This window comes from Thamnophis sirtalis, unplaced genomic scaffold (assembly GCF_051295495.1).
Source record: "Thamnophis sirtalis isolate CommonGarterSnake01/CBP01778 unplaced genomic scaffold, rThaSir2_p1.2 scaffold_15, whole genome shotgun sequence".
In the NCBI taxonomy this organism is placed as follows: Eukaryota; Metazoa; Chordata; class Lepidosauria; order Squamata; family Natricidae; genus Thamnophis; species Thamnophis sirtalis.
In genome coordinates, this window is record NW_028261395.1 from 46,934,739 (window position 1) to 46,956,052 (window position 21,314).

Genomic DNA, 21,314 nt, shown 5'->3' on the forward strand with positions numbered 1-21,314 from the left:
AAAAAGGAAAATAAAACAAATTTCTATGTAAAAATAAAATAAAATTCCTTTCTAGAAAGCCAAAGTCATCCTTTGCCTCTGCACCTGACCGGAACTGGATGGGTGGAACTGCCAGCGCGGCAGTGGGAGGTTAGACCATGGGATGGACTTGTGGGTGTGGGGGCAAGATCTTGAACACTCAATTGGGTGGGTGGGTGGGTGGGAAACCCAGGAAGCTCAGATTCAGGTTTCTCCAGATGTGCCAACATGGCTCTCTTAATCAATGGGAACTTTGAGTAATACTTGGACTCTTGATTTAATTTTGGATGTTATTTGGAACCCTGACAGTCTGTTTGGAATTCCAATGGCACTGAAAAAGTTTTTTTTCTCAAACTGATGACCACTGCAGCATCCCCATGGTCACTTAAAATTCAGATGCTTGGCAACTGACTCATATTTATGATGGTTGTAGTATTCCAGGATCAGGTGGTCCCCTTTTGTGACCTTCTGACAAGCAAAGCCAACGGGGAAGCGAGATTCACTTAATAACCCTGTTCCTATGTTAAAAACTCCAGTGATTCATTAACAACTGTGTTAATGAACCCAACCCAACCCAACTGAACCCAACCCAAACCAACTGAATCACAGGCCAAGCTACTAAATCAACCCTACTTAAACCAACTGAACTCAACCCAACCCAACTGAACTCAACCCAACCCAATCACAACCTAAGCTACTAACTAAATTAACCCAACCCAACCCAACTGAACCCAACCCAATCACAGCCCAAGCTACTAAATCAACCCTACTTAACCCAACTGAACTGAACCCAACCCAACTGAACTCACAACCCAACCCAATCACAACCTAAGCTACTAACTAAATTAACCCAACCCAACCCAACTGAACCCAAACCAAACCAACCCAATCACAGCCCAAGCTATTAAATCAACCCCACTTAACCCAACTGAACTCAACTCAACCCAACCCAACTGAACCCAACCCAACACAATTCAACCCAACTCAACTAAACTCAATTCAACCCAACCCAACCCAATCACAGCCCAAACTACTAAATCAATGTGACCCATCCCAACTGCACTCAACCCAACCCACTCACAGTCTAAGCTACTAACTCAACCCAACTAAACTCAATTCAACCCAAACCAACCAAATCACATCCCAAGCTACTAAATCAAGTGAACTAAATTAAATTCAACTCAATCACAGCCTAAGCTACCAAGTCAACTCAACTCAATATACCCAACTCAATCACAGCCCAAGCTACTAAATCAACCCAACCCAACTCAACGCAACCCAATCACACCCCAAGCTAGTCAATCAACTCAACTCAATCCAACCTGACCCAACCCAACCCAACCCAACGAAAGCCTAAGCTAGTAAGTCAACTCAACTCAACTAACCAATGTCTTGCACAACGGGAAAACCTCCCCCCCCCCTCCCAAAAAATACACATGCTGGAAATGCAAGATATAAATAAGCCTGTGCAGGCAGGTCTCTGCGTGCCAGGCAGGTGCCCGGCCGTACCTGGGTTGATGACGGGCACCATGACATCGCCGTTCCTCTCTTTGGTCTCCTCACGTGCCAGCTTCTGTTCCTCGTAACGCCGCCTCCCTTCTTCCTCTTGGTCCTTCCGTGAAAACTAGCAGGAAAGTTAAGCGAGACCGTTGTTGTTAAATGAATTTTGCCCCACTGTGCCACCTTTCTTGCCACGGTGGTGAAGTCAGGCTTTCCCATCGACAAAAGGCGGGTGATGTGACCCCGGGACATTGCGACCGTCATAAGTCCATGCCAGCTGCCATGTGACTGAATTTTGATCACGTGACCAAGGGGACGCTGCAACGGTGTGAAAAATGGTCGTAAGTCTTCCCCCCCCCCCATTTGGAACGGTCACCGGGGGGTGAAATTCAGCAGGTTCTGAGAGGTTCTGGAGAACCGGTGGTGGAAATCTTGAGTAGTCCAGAGAACCAGCCAATGCCACCTCTGGCTGGCCCCAGAATGGGGAGGGAATGGGGATTTTGCAGTATCTTTCCCCTGCCATGCCCACCAAGCCACACCCCCACCAAGCCAAGCCACGCCCAGAGAACCGGTAATTAAAAAAAATTGCATTTCACCACTGACGGTCACTAGATGAATGCGTCAGATCTGGAAGCCACCTTTAAGTCACAACGAATCAGAAACGGAGGAATAGTCCGACATTGAATGGAAAAAAATCCGCCAATAGGGATGCAAAGGACTAAACAATGAAACTCACTTTTTCCACGCAGCTACAAATGAGCATCACCTGTTTTCTTCCTTCAAGACTCACCTGGATTGGAGGGACTTCCAAAACCTTGTTGACGTTGTGCAAGGAAAGAGGGACGTACCACAACGTGGCCTTGTTGGTCATTCTCTTCGTCCCTAAGGAGAAAGGAAGAGGCTTGTAAGGGAGCAGATCCCGAGAAATGAAGCTGGGGACAATCAGTTCTCCGGCTCTGTTTGAAGCCATGGATACATGGATTCACCTGAGTTTGTATTAATCAACAGATTAGGGGTTGTAAGCAAACTAGCCGATGAATCATTTTCAGGGCCACACCCTTATCAAAAGTGGTTGGCAGCTGCTCTCAGAGACAAGGAGTGGCTCTACTTCACCAAAATATGGACTGCTAGGTTCACCAATTCAACTGAACCCAATCACAGCCCAGGTTACTAAGTCAACTCAACTCAACAACTGAACCCAACTCAACCCAATCACAGCCCAGGCTACTAAGTCAACTCAACTCAACAACGGAACTGAACCCAACCCAATCACAGCCCAGGTTACTAAGTCAACTCAACTCAACAACGGAACTGAACCCAACCCAATCACAGCCCAGGTTACTAAGTCAACTCAACTCAACAACAGAACCCAACTCAACCCAAACACAGCCCAGGCTACTAAGTCAACTCAACTCAACAACGGAACTGAACCCAACCCAAACACAGCCCAGGTTATTAAGTCAACTCAACTCAACAACTGAACCCAACTCAACCCAATCACAGCCCAGGCTACTAAGTCAACTCAACTCAACAACGGAACTGAACCCAACCCAAACACAGCCCAGGTTATTAAGTCAACTCAACTCAACAACGGAACCCAACTCAACCCAATCACAGCCCAGGCTACTAAGTCAACTCAACTCAACAACGGAACTGAACCCAACCCAATCACAGCCCAGGTTATTAAGTCAACTCAACTCAACAACGGAACCCAACTCAACCCAATCACAGCCCAGGTTACTAAGTCAACTCAACTCAACAACAGAACCCAACTCAACCCAAACACAGCCCAGGCTACTAAGTCAACTCAACTCAACAACGGAACTGAACCCAACCCAATCACAGCCCAGGCTACTAAGTCAACTCAACTCAACAACGGAACTGAACCCAACCCAAACACAGCCCAGGTTATTAAGTCAACTCAACTCAACAACTGAACCCAACTCAACCCAATCACAGCCCAGGCTACTAAGTCAACTCAACTCAACAATGGAACCCAACTCAACCCAATCACAGCCAAGGCTAAGTCAAATCAAATCAATTCAAGTCAACCCAACCCAACCCAACTCAATCCAACCATCCCTGGCTATTAAGTCAACTCAACTCAACTCAGCCTGCAGGGAATACAACTTACAAAATAACAGAGTTGTAAGGAACCTTGGAGGTCTTCTTGCTCTGCTCAAGCATGAGACCTAATAACCACGTCAGACAAACGGTTGTGCAGTCTCTTCTTAAAGACCACCTGTGAAGGAGCACCTACAACTTCTGGGGGCAAGTTGTTCCACTGGTTAATTGCCTTCACTGTCAGGGAATTTCTCCTTAGGATGAGTTTCCATCCTCTGCTTCCTGTCCTGCCTTCTGGTGCTTTGGGAAATAAGTTGACCCCCCCCCCTCCTCTTCTTTGGGGCAGCCCCTCAAATATTGGAAGACTTTTTTGATCTCTAAAGTTGGAAGTTCCCACCAGTCTTACTCCTAATTTTTAACTGATAGCAGGAGACTTCCCTTTTGGGGTTCTCATACGACGTCAACCCCCACCCCCCAAAGATACCTGAGCTTTGCATGGCAATCTTATCTGGAAAGCCTTTGCTTCCTCCCTGATCCTCCTCTGCGTCGGTTGCTATGGCAACCCCTTCCCCAGGAGGGCTTTGGCAGGTGAGGGGGGGGTTTTATCAGCCGTAAATCCTATTCCACTCCCCCCCCCCCCTGGCAAGCTGTCATATCCGCTTGGGATCAAAGCCTGAACAAAGAGATCAATTGCGGTCGTAAGTCCGAGGAACCTCTGCCTGTAGATGGGAGGGGAGGAGGAGCGGGGAGGAAAGGAGGGGAATTGAGATGTCCCAAGGGTCTCCTTTAAAAATTTGACCGAATTCCTGGACATCAAAGGCGCGCAGTTAATTTTTCCCTTTCGTGTTGTTCTACCCCCTGAAGGACATTTGGGAGGGACGCAACCACGTTTATCCAGCTAGCAAAATACAGATGGTGTTTTCGAAGCAGATTCAAGGAACAGGGGAGGGGAGGGGGCCTGCCAGGAGAGGGAGGGCGAGCTGGGAAGAAGAAAGCAAGAGACACAATTGAGCTGACCCTCCCCTCCCTTCCTGATGACCCCCACCACCACCACTCCCCAGCTCATCTGTAGCCCCTTGAAAACAAGGTCAGGTGCCGTGTCAAAAGCAGAGCAATCCTGCAAATTTTCTGCTCCGTTTGAAACTTCTTTTTTTTGGGGGGGGGGAGAGAATCTGTTTGTCTTTGCAACACAAAATGCGATGCCGTGTTTCCCTTGGCAGAAGGAGAGGGCTGGATGGAAGGCCAGGCGTTTTGTCGTTGCAGCTTCCTGCAATAACACCAGCGGAACTGCAAAAAAAAAACCCCGCGATACTCAAGAACATCGTATATATTTAAGAAGGTACCAAGATGCTGGCAGCAACCCGTATCAACCATTAGCACCAGTCAATGGTACTGGTGACACATCTTTGTTCTGACCCCCCCCCCCCCTTCTTCGCTCGTTCACAGACGACAGTCAGACAGACTTAAAAGGAACTAACTTTATCAGTCCTGGCTCCCGCTGGCTGCGAGCCCAAAATAAACATAAATAAAGTCTCTGGCAAGAAGATAACAGAATGCAAAAACAACGATCTCTTACGGCAAAACCAGGTGTTCAAGAAGCAAAATCACTTATCCAAGTGTCTCACAAACTCAAACAGGAACGGAACTGAATTCTCCATAAACGAACCACGAACGAACGAATGAACGTTGACTTCTGCAACCAGGGTGCGTGCCACCATCAGTCCTTTTATCTCCAGAAGACGACACTAACGAGCCCCCAGCTGCGTTGTTATTCCTGCATCCCGACTCAACTCACAGCAAAACTTCTGCTGAGTCACAACACATCTTTAAATGTTCACTCGACTGAGCTTCAGGCTTAATGAATAAAAGAGATAATAGAGCTATTTTCTTTTTTAAAAAATAGCAAGCAGGGAGCAGGCATGTGGCCCAGCTAAGGAGGGGGGTCTCCTGCCTCTTATCCCCTGCCCGAGGAAAAGAGCGAGCAGGTGTTTCTCTGGGGTGTTCAAGGGGAAGAAAAGAGGAGCGAAGTTGTGCGTTCAGGAGGGGATGATTGTGTAGATATCTGGCGGGGGTGTTGCAGCTGGGAAAGGAGAAGAGAAGGACGGCTGATGGAAGAAGGCCGGGATGTAAACACGGCGGAGAGGCTTGTGCATCGCACAAAAGGAACAACAGAGTCGAGTTTAAGGGTTTGAAGTCTGGCAGGACTTCAAATAAACCCACACTCACAAGCTCACAGAGAGAAAGACTGCTGTGTTGTGAGGGAACTGGTCTCTTGTGTAAATAGGATTTCATGATCTGAGGCCTGGAGGCTAAAACATACGAAGAACGGATTTGGGTGTGGCCAGCCTAGAGAAAGGAAGGACCAGGGGGGTGGGAGAATATAATAGCAATATTCCAATATTTCTTGGGGCTTCCCCAAAGAAGAAGGGGTTAACTTATTTTCCAAAGCACCAGAAGGCAGGACATGGAAATGAGTTCTAGTCCTGCCTTAGGCATGAAGGGAGCGAGAAAGAAAGAAAGAAAGAAAGAAAGAAAGAAAGAAAGAAAGAAAGAAAGAAAGAAAGAAAGGAAGGAAGGAAGAAAGGAAGAAAGAAAGAAAGAAAGAAAGAAGAGAGAGGAAGGCAGGGAAGGAAGGGAAGAAAGAATGAGAAAGAAAGAAAGAAAGAAAGAGAGAGGAAGGCAGGGAAGGAAGGAAGGGAAGAAGGAATGAGAATGAATGAATGAAAGAAAGAAAGAAAGAAAGAAAGAGAGGAAGGCAGGGAAGGAAGGAAGGGAAGAAAGAATGAGAAAGAAAGGAAGAAAGAAAGGAGAGGAAGGCAGGGAAGGAAGGGAAGAAAGAATGAGAAAGATAGAAAGAAAGAAAGAAAGAAAGAAAGAAAGAAGAGAGGAAGGCAGGGAAGGAAGGAAGGGAAGAAGGAATGAGAATGAAAGAAAGAAAGAAAGAAAGAAAGAAAGAAAGAAAGAAAGAAAGAAGAATGGAAGGACCAGGGGGGAATATAATAGCAATATTCCAATATTTGTTGGGGCTTCCCCAAAGAAGAAGGGGTTAACTTATTTTCCAAAGCACCAGAAGGCAGGACATGGAAATGAGTTCTAGTCCTGCCTTAGGCACGAAGGGAGCGGAGTGAGTTTGGGCCAATCACTAGGAGACGGTGAGTTTCTAGTCCTGCCGGGCGAATTTGGGTCCAAACCAACCTCGCAGGGTTGTTGATTGTTTTTTGGGGGGAAAAACAGGACGGAGGGAGGAATGTTAGCTAATGTTTGCCGCCTTGAGTGGATCTGTAAAAATAATAAAGGCAGGATGCAAATAAATTAAAATGAATAAATAAAGTGGATGGATTACAAACTGGGCAGAGATCCAATGTTGCTAAACAAAATCAACTAAAAAGTAAAGTGAAATGTAATAATTGATTGCAAACTGGGCAGAGATGCACTGTGCAAAAGATAAAATAAAAAATCTAATCTAATCAAATAAAGTACAATAGGATAGGACAGAATCACAGAGTTGGAAGGGACCTTGGAGGTCTTCTAGTCCAACCCCCTGCTTAGGCAGGAAACCCTACACCACTTTAGTCAAATGGTTGTCCAACGTCTTCTTAAAAACGTCCAATGTTGGAGCATTCGCAACTTCTGGAGGCAAGTAGTTCCACTGGTTAATTTGTTCTCACTGCCGGGAAATTTAAATAAAGGTAAACTAAACTAAACTACAATACAATAATAAAAAAATAAAATAAAACAAAACTAACTAAACTACACTAAACTAAATCACAATACAATCACCATCGACTTCTTTTAACGACCCCGTAATCCCCGTAATGTTGACTGGCCGGATGCCCTTCCTGTTGCCGATGCGGAGTTTTATTCCGCAGATCTAATCTCATTTACAATGCGATAAAACCATCGAATCCGCGGAACTGGCCGCGTCCCGCGAGGGCCTCCAGGGAGGCCTACCTGTGAAGATGTTTTCGGCCTCCACGTGCACCTGGACTTCCACGGAATGCTTGGAGGTGTACGTGATCTCGGAGCTGACGTGGGCCACTTCCCCGATGGACATGGCGGAAAGGAAGTCGGTGCGCTCCACACGAGCCAAGGCAGCCACGCAGGGCTCCTGGGGGGGAGGGGGAGGGAGAGGGGACGGGGAGAGAGGGTGGAATGCAAAAATCCCATCAGCTTTCTTTCTTTCTCTTTCTTTTCTTCCTTCCCTGCCTTCCTCTCCTTTCTTTCTCATTCTTTCTTCCCTTCTTTCCTTCCCTGCCTTCCTCTCTCTTCTTTCTTTCTTTCTTTCTCTTTCTTTCTTCCCTTCCTTCCTTCCCTGCCTTCCTCTCTTTCTTTCTTTCTTTCTTTTTCTTTCCTCTTTGCCTTCCTCTCTCTTCTTTCTTTCTTTCTTTCTTTCTTTCTTTCTTTCTTTCTTTCTTTCTTTCTTTCTCATTCTTTCTTCCCTTCCTTCCTTCCCTGCCTTCCTCTCTTTCTTTCTTTTTCTCTCTTTCTTTCTTTCTCATTCTTTCTTCCCTTCCTTCCCTGCTTTCCTCTCTCTTCTTTTTTTCTTTCTCTTTCTTTCTCATTCTTTCTTCCCTTCCTTCCTTCCCTGCCTTCCTCTCTCTTCTTTCTTTCTTTCTTTTTCTTTCTTTCTTTCTTTCTTTCTCATTCTTTCTTCCTTCCCTGTCTTCCTCTCTTTCTTTCTCTCTCTCTCTCTGTCTGTCTTTCTTTCTCATTCTTTCTTCCCTTCCTTCCCTGCCTTCCTCTCTTTCTTTCTTTCTTTCATTCATTCTCATTCCTTCTTCCCTGCCTTCCTCCTTTCTTTCTTTCTTTCTTTCTTTCTTTCTTTCTTTCTTTCTTTCTTTCTTTCTCATTCTTTCTTCCCTTCCTTCCTTCCCTGCCTTCCTCTCCTTTCTTTTTTTGTTTCTTGTTATAGAATATGTGAATGGGGTGACCTCATGTTTCATATGCAACGGCAGAGGAAGCTTCCAGAGGAACACGCAAGGTATTGTGAATCAATCTTTTTCTTTCTTTCTTTCTTTCTTTCTTTCTTTCTTTCTTTCTTTCTTTCGTTCTTTCTTCTTTCTTTCTTTCTTTCTTTCTCTTTTTTCCTTCCCTCCCTGCCTTTTCTTTCTTTCTCATTCTTCCCTTCCTTCCTTCCCTGCCTTCCTCTCTCTTTATTACTCATTTATTTATTTCCTGACTGGCTGTCTGATTTCTTTCTTTCTTTCTTTCTTTCTTTCTTTCTCTTTCTTCTTTCTTTCTTTCTTTCTTTCTTTCTTTCTTTTCTTTCTTTCTTTCTTTCTTCCTCCCTCCCTCCCTCCCTCCCTCCCTCCCTCTCTTTCCCATCTACATCCATCCATCCAGCTGTTTTAAAATGAAACATAGCTGTGGCTATATACATATATACATACATACATATATTTTCTCTCTCTCTTCCAATTATCCTACAGCGCCACCCACTGGGAAATTGTTTAATTTATTCATTCCAGACCTTTTGGCTGGAAATAAAACTGAATCGAAACGGAAATGGAATCAAATTTGAAAATTTTAGGATACCAAAAAACAAACTGGTTTATTTTTCAATGAAACAAAAAAACTTCGTTGAGAATTTAAAACGCTAATGCAAATACCTTTAAAAATGGTTTTCGCATTAACGTTTTAAATTCTCAATAAAGTTTTCTTTTTGGACAATACTAAAGGATTTTGCAATCGTTTTTGACAGTGCTAACGTAACCATTTGTTATTCAAATACGTTTTTATACATTCCTAATTATTCCTGTTATCTATACATCTTTTTTTCCTGAGCTGCGCATTTCATCTTCCCGTTCTTTATCCATGGATGCCAGTTTCCCCAAACTGGGTTAATATATTCTGAGTCTTCCTTGTCCCTTAACTCCAAGCTGAGTTTATCCATTTCTGCGCAATCGAGAATCTTTTGGATAAAAAACTAAATGTTTTTGACGGTCTTCTCACCCTGTCTTCTTCCCCAGGACTGACCGACCTCACTTCCTTCCTCCTCCTGCCGGGGCTAAATTCCTCTGCAGCTGGTCCAGACCGGGTGAACTACAACTCCCAGCACCCCACAAATGGCCTGGCTGTCGGGGAGAATTCTGGGAGTTCTAGTCCAAGCATGGAAGCAGCCACACTTTGCAAAAAGGACTCTGTAGCTTTATTGGCGGCTGCTCTGTGGACAAAGAGGGACACCCACCCACCCCCACCCTTGTGGCCTCGGAGAACCGACATTTGTGACACTGGTGTGGTTGTGGGAATAGAGAGCACGTACCCCGGACCGTGAGTTGCAATGACGGGTGCTGATGATGGCGCCGGCCTCTTCGATCATTTTTAATATGGTGCCTCCGTGCACGTTGCCAGCGATGTTCGCGTCATCGGGGCGCATAATCCTAGAGAGAGGGAGAGAGAGAGAGAGGGAAAACAGAGGCGGAAAGCTTAGTGACTGTGTGCGAAGTGGGGGAAAGAAGGGGTTCCCACCTATTCCTTGCACTTACAACCGAAGCAGTTCCCGTTCCCCGACGGTCGTTTGAGCCCTCGGCAACCGTTGCGAATTCGTATGGAATAAAGCGAATCGAGCGAATTTTGTTTATAAAGTCGAGAGAAAGGTTTCCAAAACGAGAAAAAGAAGGAAATCGAAACAGAGACCGCTTTGCCTGTTATTCTGGGTTGTCTACCTACCTACCTACCTAATTATCTCTCTCTCTCTCTCTCTCTCTCTCTCTCTCTCTCTATCATCTATCAATCTATCTACCCCTATCTCTCTCTCATCTATCTCTCTCTCTCTCTCTCTCTCTCTCTCTCTCTCTCTCTCTCTCTCTCTATCATCTATCTATCTATCTATCTATCTCTATCTATCTATCTATCTATCTATCATCTATCTATCTATCTATCTATCTATCTATCTATCTATCTATCTATCTATCTATCTATCTATCATCTATCAATCTATCTACCCCTATCTCTCTCTCATCTATCTATCTATCTATCTATCTATCTATCTATCTATCTATCTATCTATCTATCTATCTATCTATCTATCTATCTATCTATCATCTATCAATCTATCTACCCCTATCTCTCTCTCTCTCATCTATCTATCTATCTATCTATCTATCTATCTATCTATCTATCTATCATCTATCTATCTATCTATCTATCTATCTATCTATCATCTATCTATCTATCTATCTATCTATCTATCATCTATCTATCTATCTATCTATCTATCTATCATCTATCTATCTATCATCTATCTAATCATCTACCTACCTACCTAATTATCTATCTATCTATCTATCTATCTATCTATCTATCTATCTATCAATCATCTATCAATCTATCTACCCCTATCTCTCTCTCTCTCATCTATCTATCTATCTATCTATCTATCTATCTATCTATCTATCTATCTATCTATCTATCTATCTATCTATCATCTATCAATCTATCTACCCCTATCTCTCTCTCTCTCATCTATCTATCTATCTATCTATCATCTATCTATCTATCTATCTATCTATCTATCTATCTATCTATCTATCTATCATCTATCTAATCATCTACCTACCTACCTAATTATCCATCCATCCATCCATCCATCCATCCATCTATCTATCTATCTATCTATCTATCTATCTATCTATCTATCTATCATAGGAAGTTGGGTACACCGGTCGACACACTGCATTTGCTCAGGAGCTGAAGAGGCCACCAGAGAAGACCAAGACAAAGACTCACCTCACCACAAAGCCACAACTTCAAAAAAGCTCCACCCCGCCCCCCCCCTCAAGCGACTACATTTGTGCAACCGTCTGACCCACAAAAGGACTTCACCTCCGGGCTGGAGCATCTGTGAATGACACAATTCAGTCCATTTTCCAGGCCCCGAAGCCGCAAAAAGAGAAGCTTGCAATTCTTTAAATAAAAAAAAAGAAAAAGGCAGGGTATTTTTTGCAGGCTCTGCCGGTGAGTCAGCAGAAGAAAAGCAGAATTATTGTCAAGGGGGAAAAAAAAGAAACGAAAAGAGCAGTTGCTTCTTTGGGAATCAGTCTCAGCCTGGAGAACTTAAGCCGATTAAAATCCCCGTGGGGAAAAGAAAGCAAGCCGGCGGATGCCATAATTATTCTCATGTGCCGCCTGCTTACGGGCACGGAGGGAGGCTTTTAACCCTGCAGCCGTGCGCCACAGTGACCTTGGAGGCCGGGGAAGCTCAGCCTTAAACCGTTATTAAATCGTGGTTACAACAAGCCAGCCTTCGTTGGAGGAAGGAGTGGAGAAGGGCGAGGCCAGGGAACGAAGGGCTGGGCACTGCCAACGCCGTTGCCAAGCTCTTTAGGGTAAAGGGTTTTTTGCGTGGCACCCAATTCACTGGCTGCCGGTGTCGTTAAAAGAATAAATAAATCACAAAGGCCGCTGAATTTCCTGTTCGAATCCTGGCAAGCCCTTCGCAGGAATTAAATGTCGCTTGATGGACTCTCGCCCCTGGCCAAGGATCAAAGTGCACGATTCAGGGTGGAGAAACTAGTGGAAAGGAGAAAGTGTCGCACGTTGCCACGTGTTTAAAAACAAACAGCCTTGCCCAGTTGCCTAGGAAACGTAAAATGGAAAGAAAGGAAAGAAAGGGAGGAAGGAAGACAGGAAGGAAAAAAAGAGAAGAATTGGTAGGAGGGAGGACAAAGGGAGGAAGGAGGAAGGAAAGGGAGAGGGAGGGAGGAAGGAAGAAAGAAGGAAGGAAGGAATTGAGCAGAGGATCAATTTTTGGGGAAAAGGAAAATAGAATCGTAGGGCTAGCTGGGACCTCAGAGGTCCTCTAGTCCAGCCCCTTGGCCAAGATAGGGAAGCTTATTGGATGGATTCAGCAGGCCAGGAGAAGGTTTGAGAAGTCTGTTCAGCTGATAAAATCTCAATTTTATAAAAGCAAACGAGAATAAAGAGAGAGAGAGAGAGAAAGAGAATAAAACAAGGAAATGAAATGAAATAACAAAAGGAAATAAAACAAGGAAATGGAGTAATATAAAATGAAATGAAATTAAGTTTAAAAAAAAATAAAAAATAACGAAATGAGGTGAAATACAATTCAAGGGCCCGAGGCCTGAGTGGGATTCAGCCTGCTTTCTGCTGTCCGCTTTGCAGATTTATGGATCCAAAGCAAGCAAGCTGAATTTGCCCGGGGATCCAATCCATGGTGGTCTTCAGGATTAACCTGATTCTTAACATTTTGGATCCCGCAGCTGGGCAGGAGGAAGGGAAGGGCGCTGTGCAGAGACCCATCCTTCGCCTGACATAAAAGAGGGAACAAGATGAAAACGCCTTGGCCTCTTACCTAAAATTTGTATATGCTTTATTAGTTATTATTATGGTTTTATGGTTTTATCTTAAATTTAATTTTTTATCTCATATATTATATTGTCCACATATGATATCTCTATATCTATCCATCTGTCATCTATCCATTCTCCCTCTGTATCTCTCTCTCTCTCTCTCTATCCACCCACCCATCCATTTATCTACCTACCTATCATCTATCTTGCCTATCATCTCTGTCTATTCCTACCAATATCTCTTTATCTATCTCTTTATCATCTTTCTCTATCTACCGATCCATCTATCTACCCATCTGTCTCTTTCTATCTCTAGTCCATCTATCCATCCTATCTCTCTCGTTCTCTTCTCTCTGTGTCTATCTATCCATCCACTCGCCTTTCTCTTATCTATCCCCCCTCTCTCTATATAAACTGAACAATTATTTATTTATATTTGTAAAAATCTCTCTCTATATATATATATATATATGTGTGTATGTGTATGTATAAAATGAAAGATATAGATCCTTTTTGATATACAGTATCTATCTATCATCTATCTATCTATCTATCTATCTATCTATCTATCTATCTACAGTATCTATCCATCCATCCATCCATCTACAGTATCTATCTATCTATCTATCTATCTATCTATCTATCTATCTATCTATCTATCTATCATCTATCTATCTATCTATCTATCTATCTATCTATCTATCTATCTATCTATCTATCACCTATCTATCAATCTACAGTATCCATCCATCCATCCATCCATCCATCCATCCATCCATCCATTCATCCATCCACAGTGTCCATCCATCCATCTACAGTATCTATCTATCTATCTATCTATCTATCTATCTATCTATCTATCTATCTATCTATCATCTATCTATCTATCTATCTATCTATCTATCTATCTATCTATCTATCTATCATCTATCTATCTATCATCTATCTATCTATCTATCTATCTATCTATCTATCTATCTATCATCTATCATCTATCCATCCACCCATCCATCCATCCTCTATCCATCCATCCACACAGACACACACACATATATATCAATCACACACACACAAATACATACACACACACACACACACACACACATATATATATATATATATATGTATGTATGTATGTATGTATGTATGTATGTGTTTGTGTGTGTGTGTATAAACTGATATATAACCTTATATATATATATATATATATATATATATATATATATATATATATATATATATATATATATATATATATATATATATATATATATATATATATATATATATATATATATATATATATATATATATATATATATATATATATATATATATATATATATAAAAGGACACACATACACAAACACACACACACACAACTAAAACTAAAACCCTAAAAAAAACCTTTTATGGGGTCTTTTAGTTCTGGGGGACCCCCCCTCCTGTCCCCAGACACCCTGGAGTAACAACCCCCCCCCAGTTAGTAATAACACCCCCACCCCCACCCAGCACTCTGCCCATGCTCAGAGGCGCCCTCTCCCACCCGGGCTCTCTGCCCATGCTCGCAGGGGCCCCGAGCTGCCCAGCAGGGAGGGAGGGAGGGAGGGAGGCCTTCAGCCAAGGCTTGGGGGCGCTGGGCGCTCTGCCCATGCCCAGAGGCTAGGCGGAGGACGCCCGAAGGGAGGCGGGTACCTGCTGATCTGGATGGCGGAGGGCGCAGGGGCTCTTTCGCCCGCCTCGGGGGCCCGGGACGGCTGCATGAGGATGAGGAGGATGAGGAGGAGGAGGAAGGCGGCGGGAGTCCAACGGGAGCGAGACCGACCGGCCGGCCGGCGACCTGACAGGAGGGCGGGTGGAGGGGACGGGGCGGGGCTTTTTCCCGCCTAAGCCACTCCCCTTCCCTTCCCCATTGGTCGGCCTGGGGCCTCTTTTTTTTCTTCCTGCCTCTGGCCACGTGACCCCAACATCACCACCGCTGCGTCACTCTCGGCGGCGTGGGCCCTTCTTGCGTCGAAGCGTCCGGCACCGAGCGGAGGGAGGCAGAGCGACCCCGGCGGCGACCACCGAGAGGAGACGGCGGGCTAGAGCGTCCCAGCTAGCCAATCCCTAGGACAATTCCCCCCCCCCCCGGTTTTTTTTTTTGCAAAGCATCAAACTTCGATTAGCGATTTCCAAAAAATGAAAATCCCCCCCCTTCATTATAATCTCCATTATCAGCCCCACTCCCCGCATATGCATGCTTCCTTGTGCAATTGGGACGGGGGGAGGGGGGAGAGGGTTCCTCTGGCTGTGGGTGATGGGAACAGGAGTCCCCGAGACTGCAAAAATCCAGGTGGTTGCCAGTATTGGGAGCTTTGGAATTCTAGATTGAGAGAATAAGCATTGGAAGGGACCTTGGAGGTCTTCTAGTCCAACCCCCTGCTCAAGCAGGAAATCCTATACCATTTCAATCCATTAATCCATCAGAATAGAGCTGGAAGGGCCCTCGAGGTCTTCTAGTCCAACCCCCTGCTCAAACAGGAGACCCTATACTGTTTCAATCAATCAGAATAGAGCAGGAAGGGACCTTAGAGGTCTTCTAGTCCAACCCCCTGCTCAAACAGGAGACCCTATACTGTTTCAATCAATCAGAATAGAGCAGGAAGGGACCTTAGAGGTCTTCTAGTCCAACCCCCTGCTCAAACAGGAGACCCTATACTGTTTCAATCAATCAGAATAGAGCTGGAAGGGACCCTAGAAGTCTTCTAGTCCAACCCCCTGCTCAAGCAGGAGACCCTAGACCATTTCAATCAATCAATCAATCAATCAATCAAATCATTCAGAGTAGAGATGAAAGGGACCTTGGAGGTCTTCTAGTCCAACCCCCTGCTCAAATAGGAGACCCCATACAATTTGAGACAATTGGCTGCTCAGTCTCTTCTTAGAAGACTCCAGTGTTGGAGCACCCACAACTTCTGGAGGGAAGCTGTTCCACTGGTTAAATGTTCTCCCTGTCAGGGAATTACGAATAGGAGTAATGAAATGGTGGGGTGGTAAGATAAGGAAGCTGGAAAGAAAGGGAAACCACATTCCCACTCCATTCCAAAGAGACAATTAAACGCCGGCTTCAGTGTACATTATCACTATAAAAATAAAAAACACATCCTTTTACATTCTATATCATTGAAATTAAAAAACCCAATATTGGAAGAAGAAAGAGGTAAGGAGAGGTGGGTGGAAGGGAGAGAAAGAGAAGGAGAGGAGGGAGGAAGAGAGAGAAAGAGAAGGAGAGAGGGGAGGAAGGAGAAGAAAGAGGGTAGGAGCAGGGGAGAGGTAAAGGAAGGAAGAAGGGGAAGGAGAGGAGGAAGGAAGGAAGTAGAGAAGGAAGGGAGGGTGAAAAGAAAAGAAAGAGAAAATAAGGTGGTGTCATAGCAGGTGCGAAGGATGGTAAACAAAGCAACTATACCTTATAACCTTTCAAATGGAATAATAATAATATAAGAATGGCAAAGAAAAAGAATAACTATGTGAATGTATACCTATAACTGTAGGTAAGAGAATAAACGACAGTAAAAATATAAAGCACAATATAGGTAAATAATATTTGGTCATAAGTAGCTAAGTGCAAATAAATAAAGAATTGTACATGGATAACGAATAAGGAGACCATGAATGCAAGATAGAAACGTATAGAAGGGAAAATACTAACTGCAAAGAAACCGATTCGGAACTGCTGTTATGATATACGATGGAACTTATTGTTCCTATGTTGTTTTTAAGTCATGTGTTTGTTTCTGTTGATGTGCTTATGTGTTTAAAATAAAAAGTTAAAAAAAACACCCAATATTGCACTGTAGGAAGTTATCACCCAGCCCTCTCCCAGAAAAAAAGGAAAAGAAAAGAAATATCCTAGCAAATATTTAAAAAGGCAGAATATTTCTCTGGATGTGAAAAAGGAAGAAACGTGTGTTTTAAAAGACAGAATAGGTTGCCTGCAGCTTCCTGCCCATCCCCCCACACTTTGGCCATTAAGAAGGCCTGAGCTTGTCCACTTTACATAACAAAGAGTTCTCCCCTTCAGCTCCAGGGGGGATGGGATTAAGGCATGATAATATTGGCCCTTTATACCCATCTCCCCACATGGCATCTGAGAACTCAGCCAAACCTGGATTCAAGACGCGGCCTAGAGAGTTGCCCCCTGCGTGGGCCCTATGGGGAGTTCCCTTTTCCCCACAACATTGAAGGATGTGATTCACCTTCTCTGGTCAGGACTCAAGGCATGAGGTCCTGTCCACAAATAAACCACCTTCCCGAGCAGCCTCCATGTCTCCAGTGACTTTTTAACCGCTTGGAGCCGAACCCAGAAGGACATTCAGCCTATTTTCTCCTTTTGCTCTTCTTTCAAAAGGAGCTTTCTGAGGGGAAACCGCTTAAATGAAACTACAACTCCCAGCGTGCTCTTCGCCTCCTCGCCTTCAATCGACCCTATCTTGAAAAGAGGCGGAGCGCGGGCCCGATCGATGCGCTCGGCGCTCGGCAGGCTCGAAAGAGTCCAAGCGCCACCCCCCCACTCCTGCCTTGCGCACATGCGTCGCGTAGGGGGCGTGGCCTGCTTGGACGGAAGCGCGAGCGCGCCGGCGGGCGGAAGTGGGGTGGGCGGGGCCCGGCGCGGCGCATGCGCTCCAGCCTCCCTGCCTTTCTCCCCCTGTCGTCGCTGCCGCCATGGCGCCCGCGGTGAGTCTCCGAACGGACCGGCCGGGAAAGCGGCGGGGATGGGTCGGGGGAAGGGGATGGGATACCCGGGGAGGCCTCGTGGTGGGCATCGGGCCGTCGGAAGAGCCAAGGGAGCTCGGGAGGGGGGGTTCTTTTGGCTCTCGCTCCCCCTCCCCAAGAGGCCTCAGCGCCCCCTCCCCCCTCACGCCCCGCCCACGCCCCGCCCACGCCTCCGTTTGCCCCCCCGGGGGAGGTGGGGGAGGGGAGGCCTACTGAGCACGTGGGGGGAGGAAGGAAGGTGGGGAGGCGGCCAAGCGAGGGCTCTGCTGTGGGGGGGTGGATGGGGGCGGTTCTCTTATGGGGGGGGGGGCAAAGGGATGGGGGACTCCGAAGGGGGGGATGCCCGGTTTGGGCTCCTTTAAGGGGGGGGACACGCCAGCTCCCCCCCATCTCCCTCCCTCCCCCCTTCTCTCTTTCCTTCCCCCCTCCCTCCATTCTGAATCTTCTTTCTTTCTCTTTCTGACCCCATCCATCCATCCATCATCTGTCAATCTAATGTATCCACCCACCCTCTTATCATCCATGTGTCTATATGTCATCTGTCAATCTAATGTATCCATCGGTTCATCTATCCACCCACCCACCCTCCCTCCATCTCTCTCTCTCTCTCTCTCGATTTATCATTGATCTATATCCATCCATCCGCCTGTCTTTCTATCACCTATCTCTATCATTGATCTCTCTCTCTCTCTAAATCAATCGTTATCATTCATCTATATCTGTTCTCTTTCTCTCTCTACCTATTATATATATAATCTATCCATCCGTCTATCTAATCTATCTCTCACCTATGTCTATGTATCCACCCATCCAATCTATCATTTATCTATACCATCTCTCTTTCTCTCTCTCTAAATCAATCTATCATTCATCTATATCTATCTACTCTCTCTTTCTCTCTACCTATCTATCATATATATATATATAAAATCTATCTAATTTATCTCTCACCTATGTCTATCCATCCACCCACCCTTTATCTAATCTCTCTCATCTATCTATCTGTAATCTGTGTGTGTGTCTGTCTGTCTGTCTGTCTATCTATCTATCTATCATCTACCTACCTGCCTACCTACCTATATCAATCAATCAAATCAATCAATCATCTCTATCCATCTATCTATCTATCATCTATCATCTCTCTCTGTCTCTCTCTCTCTCTCTCTACCTACCTACCTACCTATCATCCATCCATCCATCCATCCATCCATCCATCCATCCATCCATCCATCTATCTATCTATCTATCTATCTATCTATCTATCATCTCTCTCTGTCTCTCTCTCTCTCTCTACCTACCTACCTGCCTATCATCCATCCATCCATCCATCCATCCATCCATCCATCCATCCATCCATCCATCCATCCATCCATCCATCTATCTATCTATCTATCTATCTATCTAATTGTATATCTAACCTATCTAATCTATTGAGGGAACCAACCTGGAATTTAAGAGAAATTTCCTGACAGTGAGAACAATTCATCAGTGGGACGGCTTCCCTCCAGTGGTTGTGGCTGCTCCACCACTGGAGGTGTTTAAGAAGAGGCTGGACAGCCACTTGTCTGAAATGGTCTATAGGGTCTCCTGCTTGAGCAGGGGGTTGGACTAGAAGACCTCCAAAGTCCCTTCCAGCTCTGTCATTTGATTTAGTTTCCCAAGATGTGCCTGGGAGAGCAGTGAATTATGATTTAATATAACAATTATACTGATAATAGGTGAAAAATAAACTGCAAAGCTCAGCCTTTGGCCATACTTTTGAATATATTTGTTGTAATTTAACCACTTAATTAAATCCACCTCTACCTGTGTGAAGGGCCGTGGTATTTAACTGTGGGTGGACAAAGCTTGATTCCTTCTTTTTACTTTTCCTCAACACCCGAATCAAGACATTTTTCTCTCATTACTTGTCATCCCTTCCCCGATAAATCTCTGGCCTCTCCTGTAGAAGAAGCTCGCGACGAAAGGCAGTAAAAAAAAGAAACAAGTTTTGAAGTTCACTTTGGATTGTACCCATCCGGTAGAAGATGGAATTATGGACGCTGCTAACTTTGTAAGTCGCAACCCCCTGTGATGTTTTATCACACGAATGCTATTAACGCTGCTGTCGTCCCTGGGGCGTGATTTAAACATTGCCTCCTGGTTAGCAATAGCAGTTAGACTTATATACCGCTTCATAGGGCTTTCAGCCCTCTCTAAGCGGTTTACAGAGTCAGCACATTGCCCCCAACAACAATCCGGGTCCTCATTTCACCCACCTCGGAAGGATGGAAGGCTGAGTCAACCTTGAGCCGGTGAGATTTGAACAGCCGAACTGCAGAACTGCAGTCAGCTGAAGTAGCCTGCAGTGCTGCATTTAACCACTGCGCCACCTCGGCTCTTCTAAAGCAACAATGTTTTCAGCTTCCCCTCCTCAGGAGCGTTGACTCCAGTGCTGTTTGGGTTAATCAAGTTGATAGATCTCATTGAGGTCCGACCAACTTCACAGCCCTGAGTAGGACTCGGCTGGTTGGAGATTCTGGGAGGGGAAAAAAAAACGTCGGAAAAAATAACGGGTGGGCTGCCTCTGGTAACCCACCCACCCAATTCCTTTGAATTCCTTCCCAGGAACAATTCTTGCAAGAACGGATCAAAGTCAACGGCAAAGCAGGGAATCTCGGCGGAGGAGCGGTGACAATTGAGAGGAGTAAAAGTAAAATCACGGTGACCTCCGAGGTCCCGTTTTCCAAGAGGTAAGCACTCTGGAAGCCTCCTAAAGGCTATGCACGGCCATTTCTGCAAAGAGGGCGGAGTTTCGGGAGGTCAAAAATGCTGTATTCAGTGTATAAGACGCAGCCAGATTTTCGGCCTCTTTTTTTTTTTGAGGGGAAAAAGGTGAGTCTTATACTCCGAAAAATGCGGTAAATACAAATCTGAACAAAAACAAAACGTTTAAAAAAATCAATTGAAAGGACGAATCCCTCAAATAAATTCAAAACTTAAGTACTGGTACATAAATTTAAAAGAAAAGAAAATACTTACATTCAAATTTAGAAATGAAGAAAAAAAATATCTCTACATGGGAAAGATAAAACGAGAAACTAAAAAGAAATTCAGAATAAAACATCCGAGCGCAGCCTGGATGGACCGCTGGGTCTTTTTCTAGCTTCTTTCCCCCTCTCTCCTTCCCCCCCCCCCCCCGCAGGTATCTCAAGTACCTGACCAAGAAATACCTGAAGAAGAACAACCTGCGCGACTGGCTGCGCGTTGTGGCCAACAGCAAGGAGAGCTACGAGTTGCGGTATTTCCAGATCAACCAGGACGAGGAGGAAGAGGAAGAGGAAGATTAAACGCCAAGCGACGATCTGGAGCCGTTTTGTATATCCGTTTTTCCCGGAATAAAATTGTGGTAGAAATTTTTCTGATTGTCACCCCCCTTTTTTTGGTGGGGGGGGGGAGGTGTTCGAATGGCCTGGCGGGGGACAAGATGTGTGCCTGAATACGCACCTTTTCCACACAGGTGGTTCCTCCTTCAGGTGGCTTCACCCGCTCCTTGCAACTTAATTTTTTTTCAATGTGCACATTAGGATGCCGAGGGGAGAGGACTCAGGCAAGCGCAGGGCACAGGGGAAGGGGTTTGGGGAGGGGTCCCCATGGACACAGGTAGACTTGAGGCAAGAGGCTGGC

General features: G+C 45.1%; 2 protein-coding genes across 4 annotated transcripts in view; one reads left to right on the forward strand and one right to left on the reverse strand.

Annotated features, from left to right (window-relative positions):
- The window catches only part of ACOT7 (acyl-CoA thioesterase 7), a 31,805-nt gene extending 17,033 nt beyond the window's left edge, over nt 1–14,772 (reverse strand). The window contains exons 1-5 of one of the 3 annotated variants that reach the window (XM_087701889.1): nt 14,589–14,772; nt 9,845–9,962; nt 7,534–7,690; nt 2,309–2,400; nt 1,528–1,642 (exon numbers count right to left, since the gene is read on the reverse strand). In XM_087701889.1, coding sequence (XP_087558015.1) covers nt 1,528–1,642; nt 2,309–2,400; nt 7,534–7,690; nt 9,845–9,962; nt 14,589–14,656 — 550 coding nt within the window. In that variant the 5' untranslated portion in view covers nt 14,657–14,772. Of the gene's footprint in view, nt 1–1,527; nt 1,643–2,308; nt 2,401–7,533; nt 7,691–9,844; nt 9,963–11,406; nt 11,800–14,588 lie in introns of those variants that run through there. The other 2 variants (XM_087701890.1, XM_087701891.1) reach the window with 2 other exon arrangements.
- Nucleotides 14,773–17,488: 2,716 nt separating this feature from the next.
- On the forward strand, nt 17,489–21,047 carry RPL22 (ribosomal protein L22). The gene is made up of 4 exons (XM_087701892.1): nt 17,489–17,609; nt 19,597–19,701; nt 20,256–20,380; nt 20,833–21,047. The coding sequence occupies exons 1-4, from the start codon at nt 17,598–17,600 to the stop codon at nt 20,975–20,977; spliced, it is 387 nt and encodes a 128-aa protein (XP_087558018.1). The 5' UTR covers nt 17,489–17,597; the 3' UTR covers nt 20,978–21,047.
- The last annotated feature ends 267 nt before the right edge of the window (nt 21,048–21,314 follow it).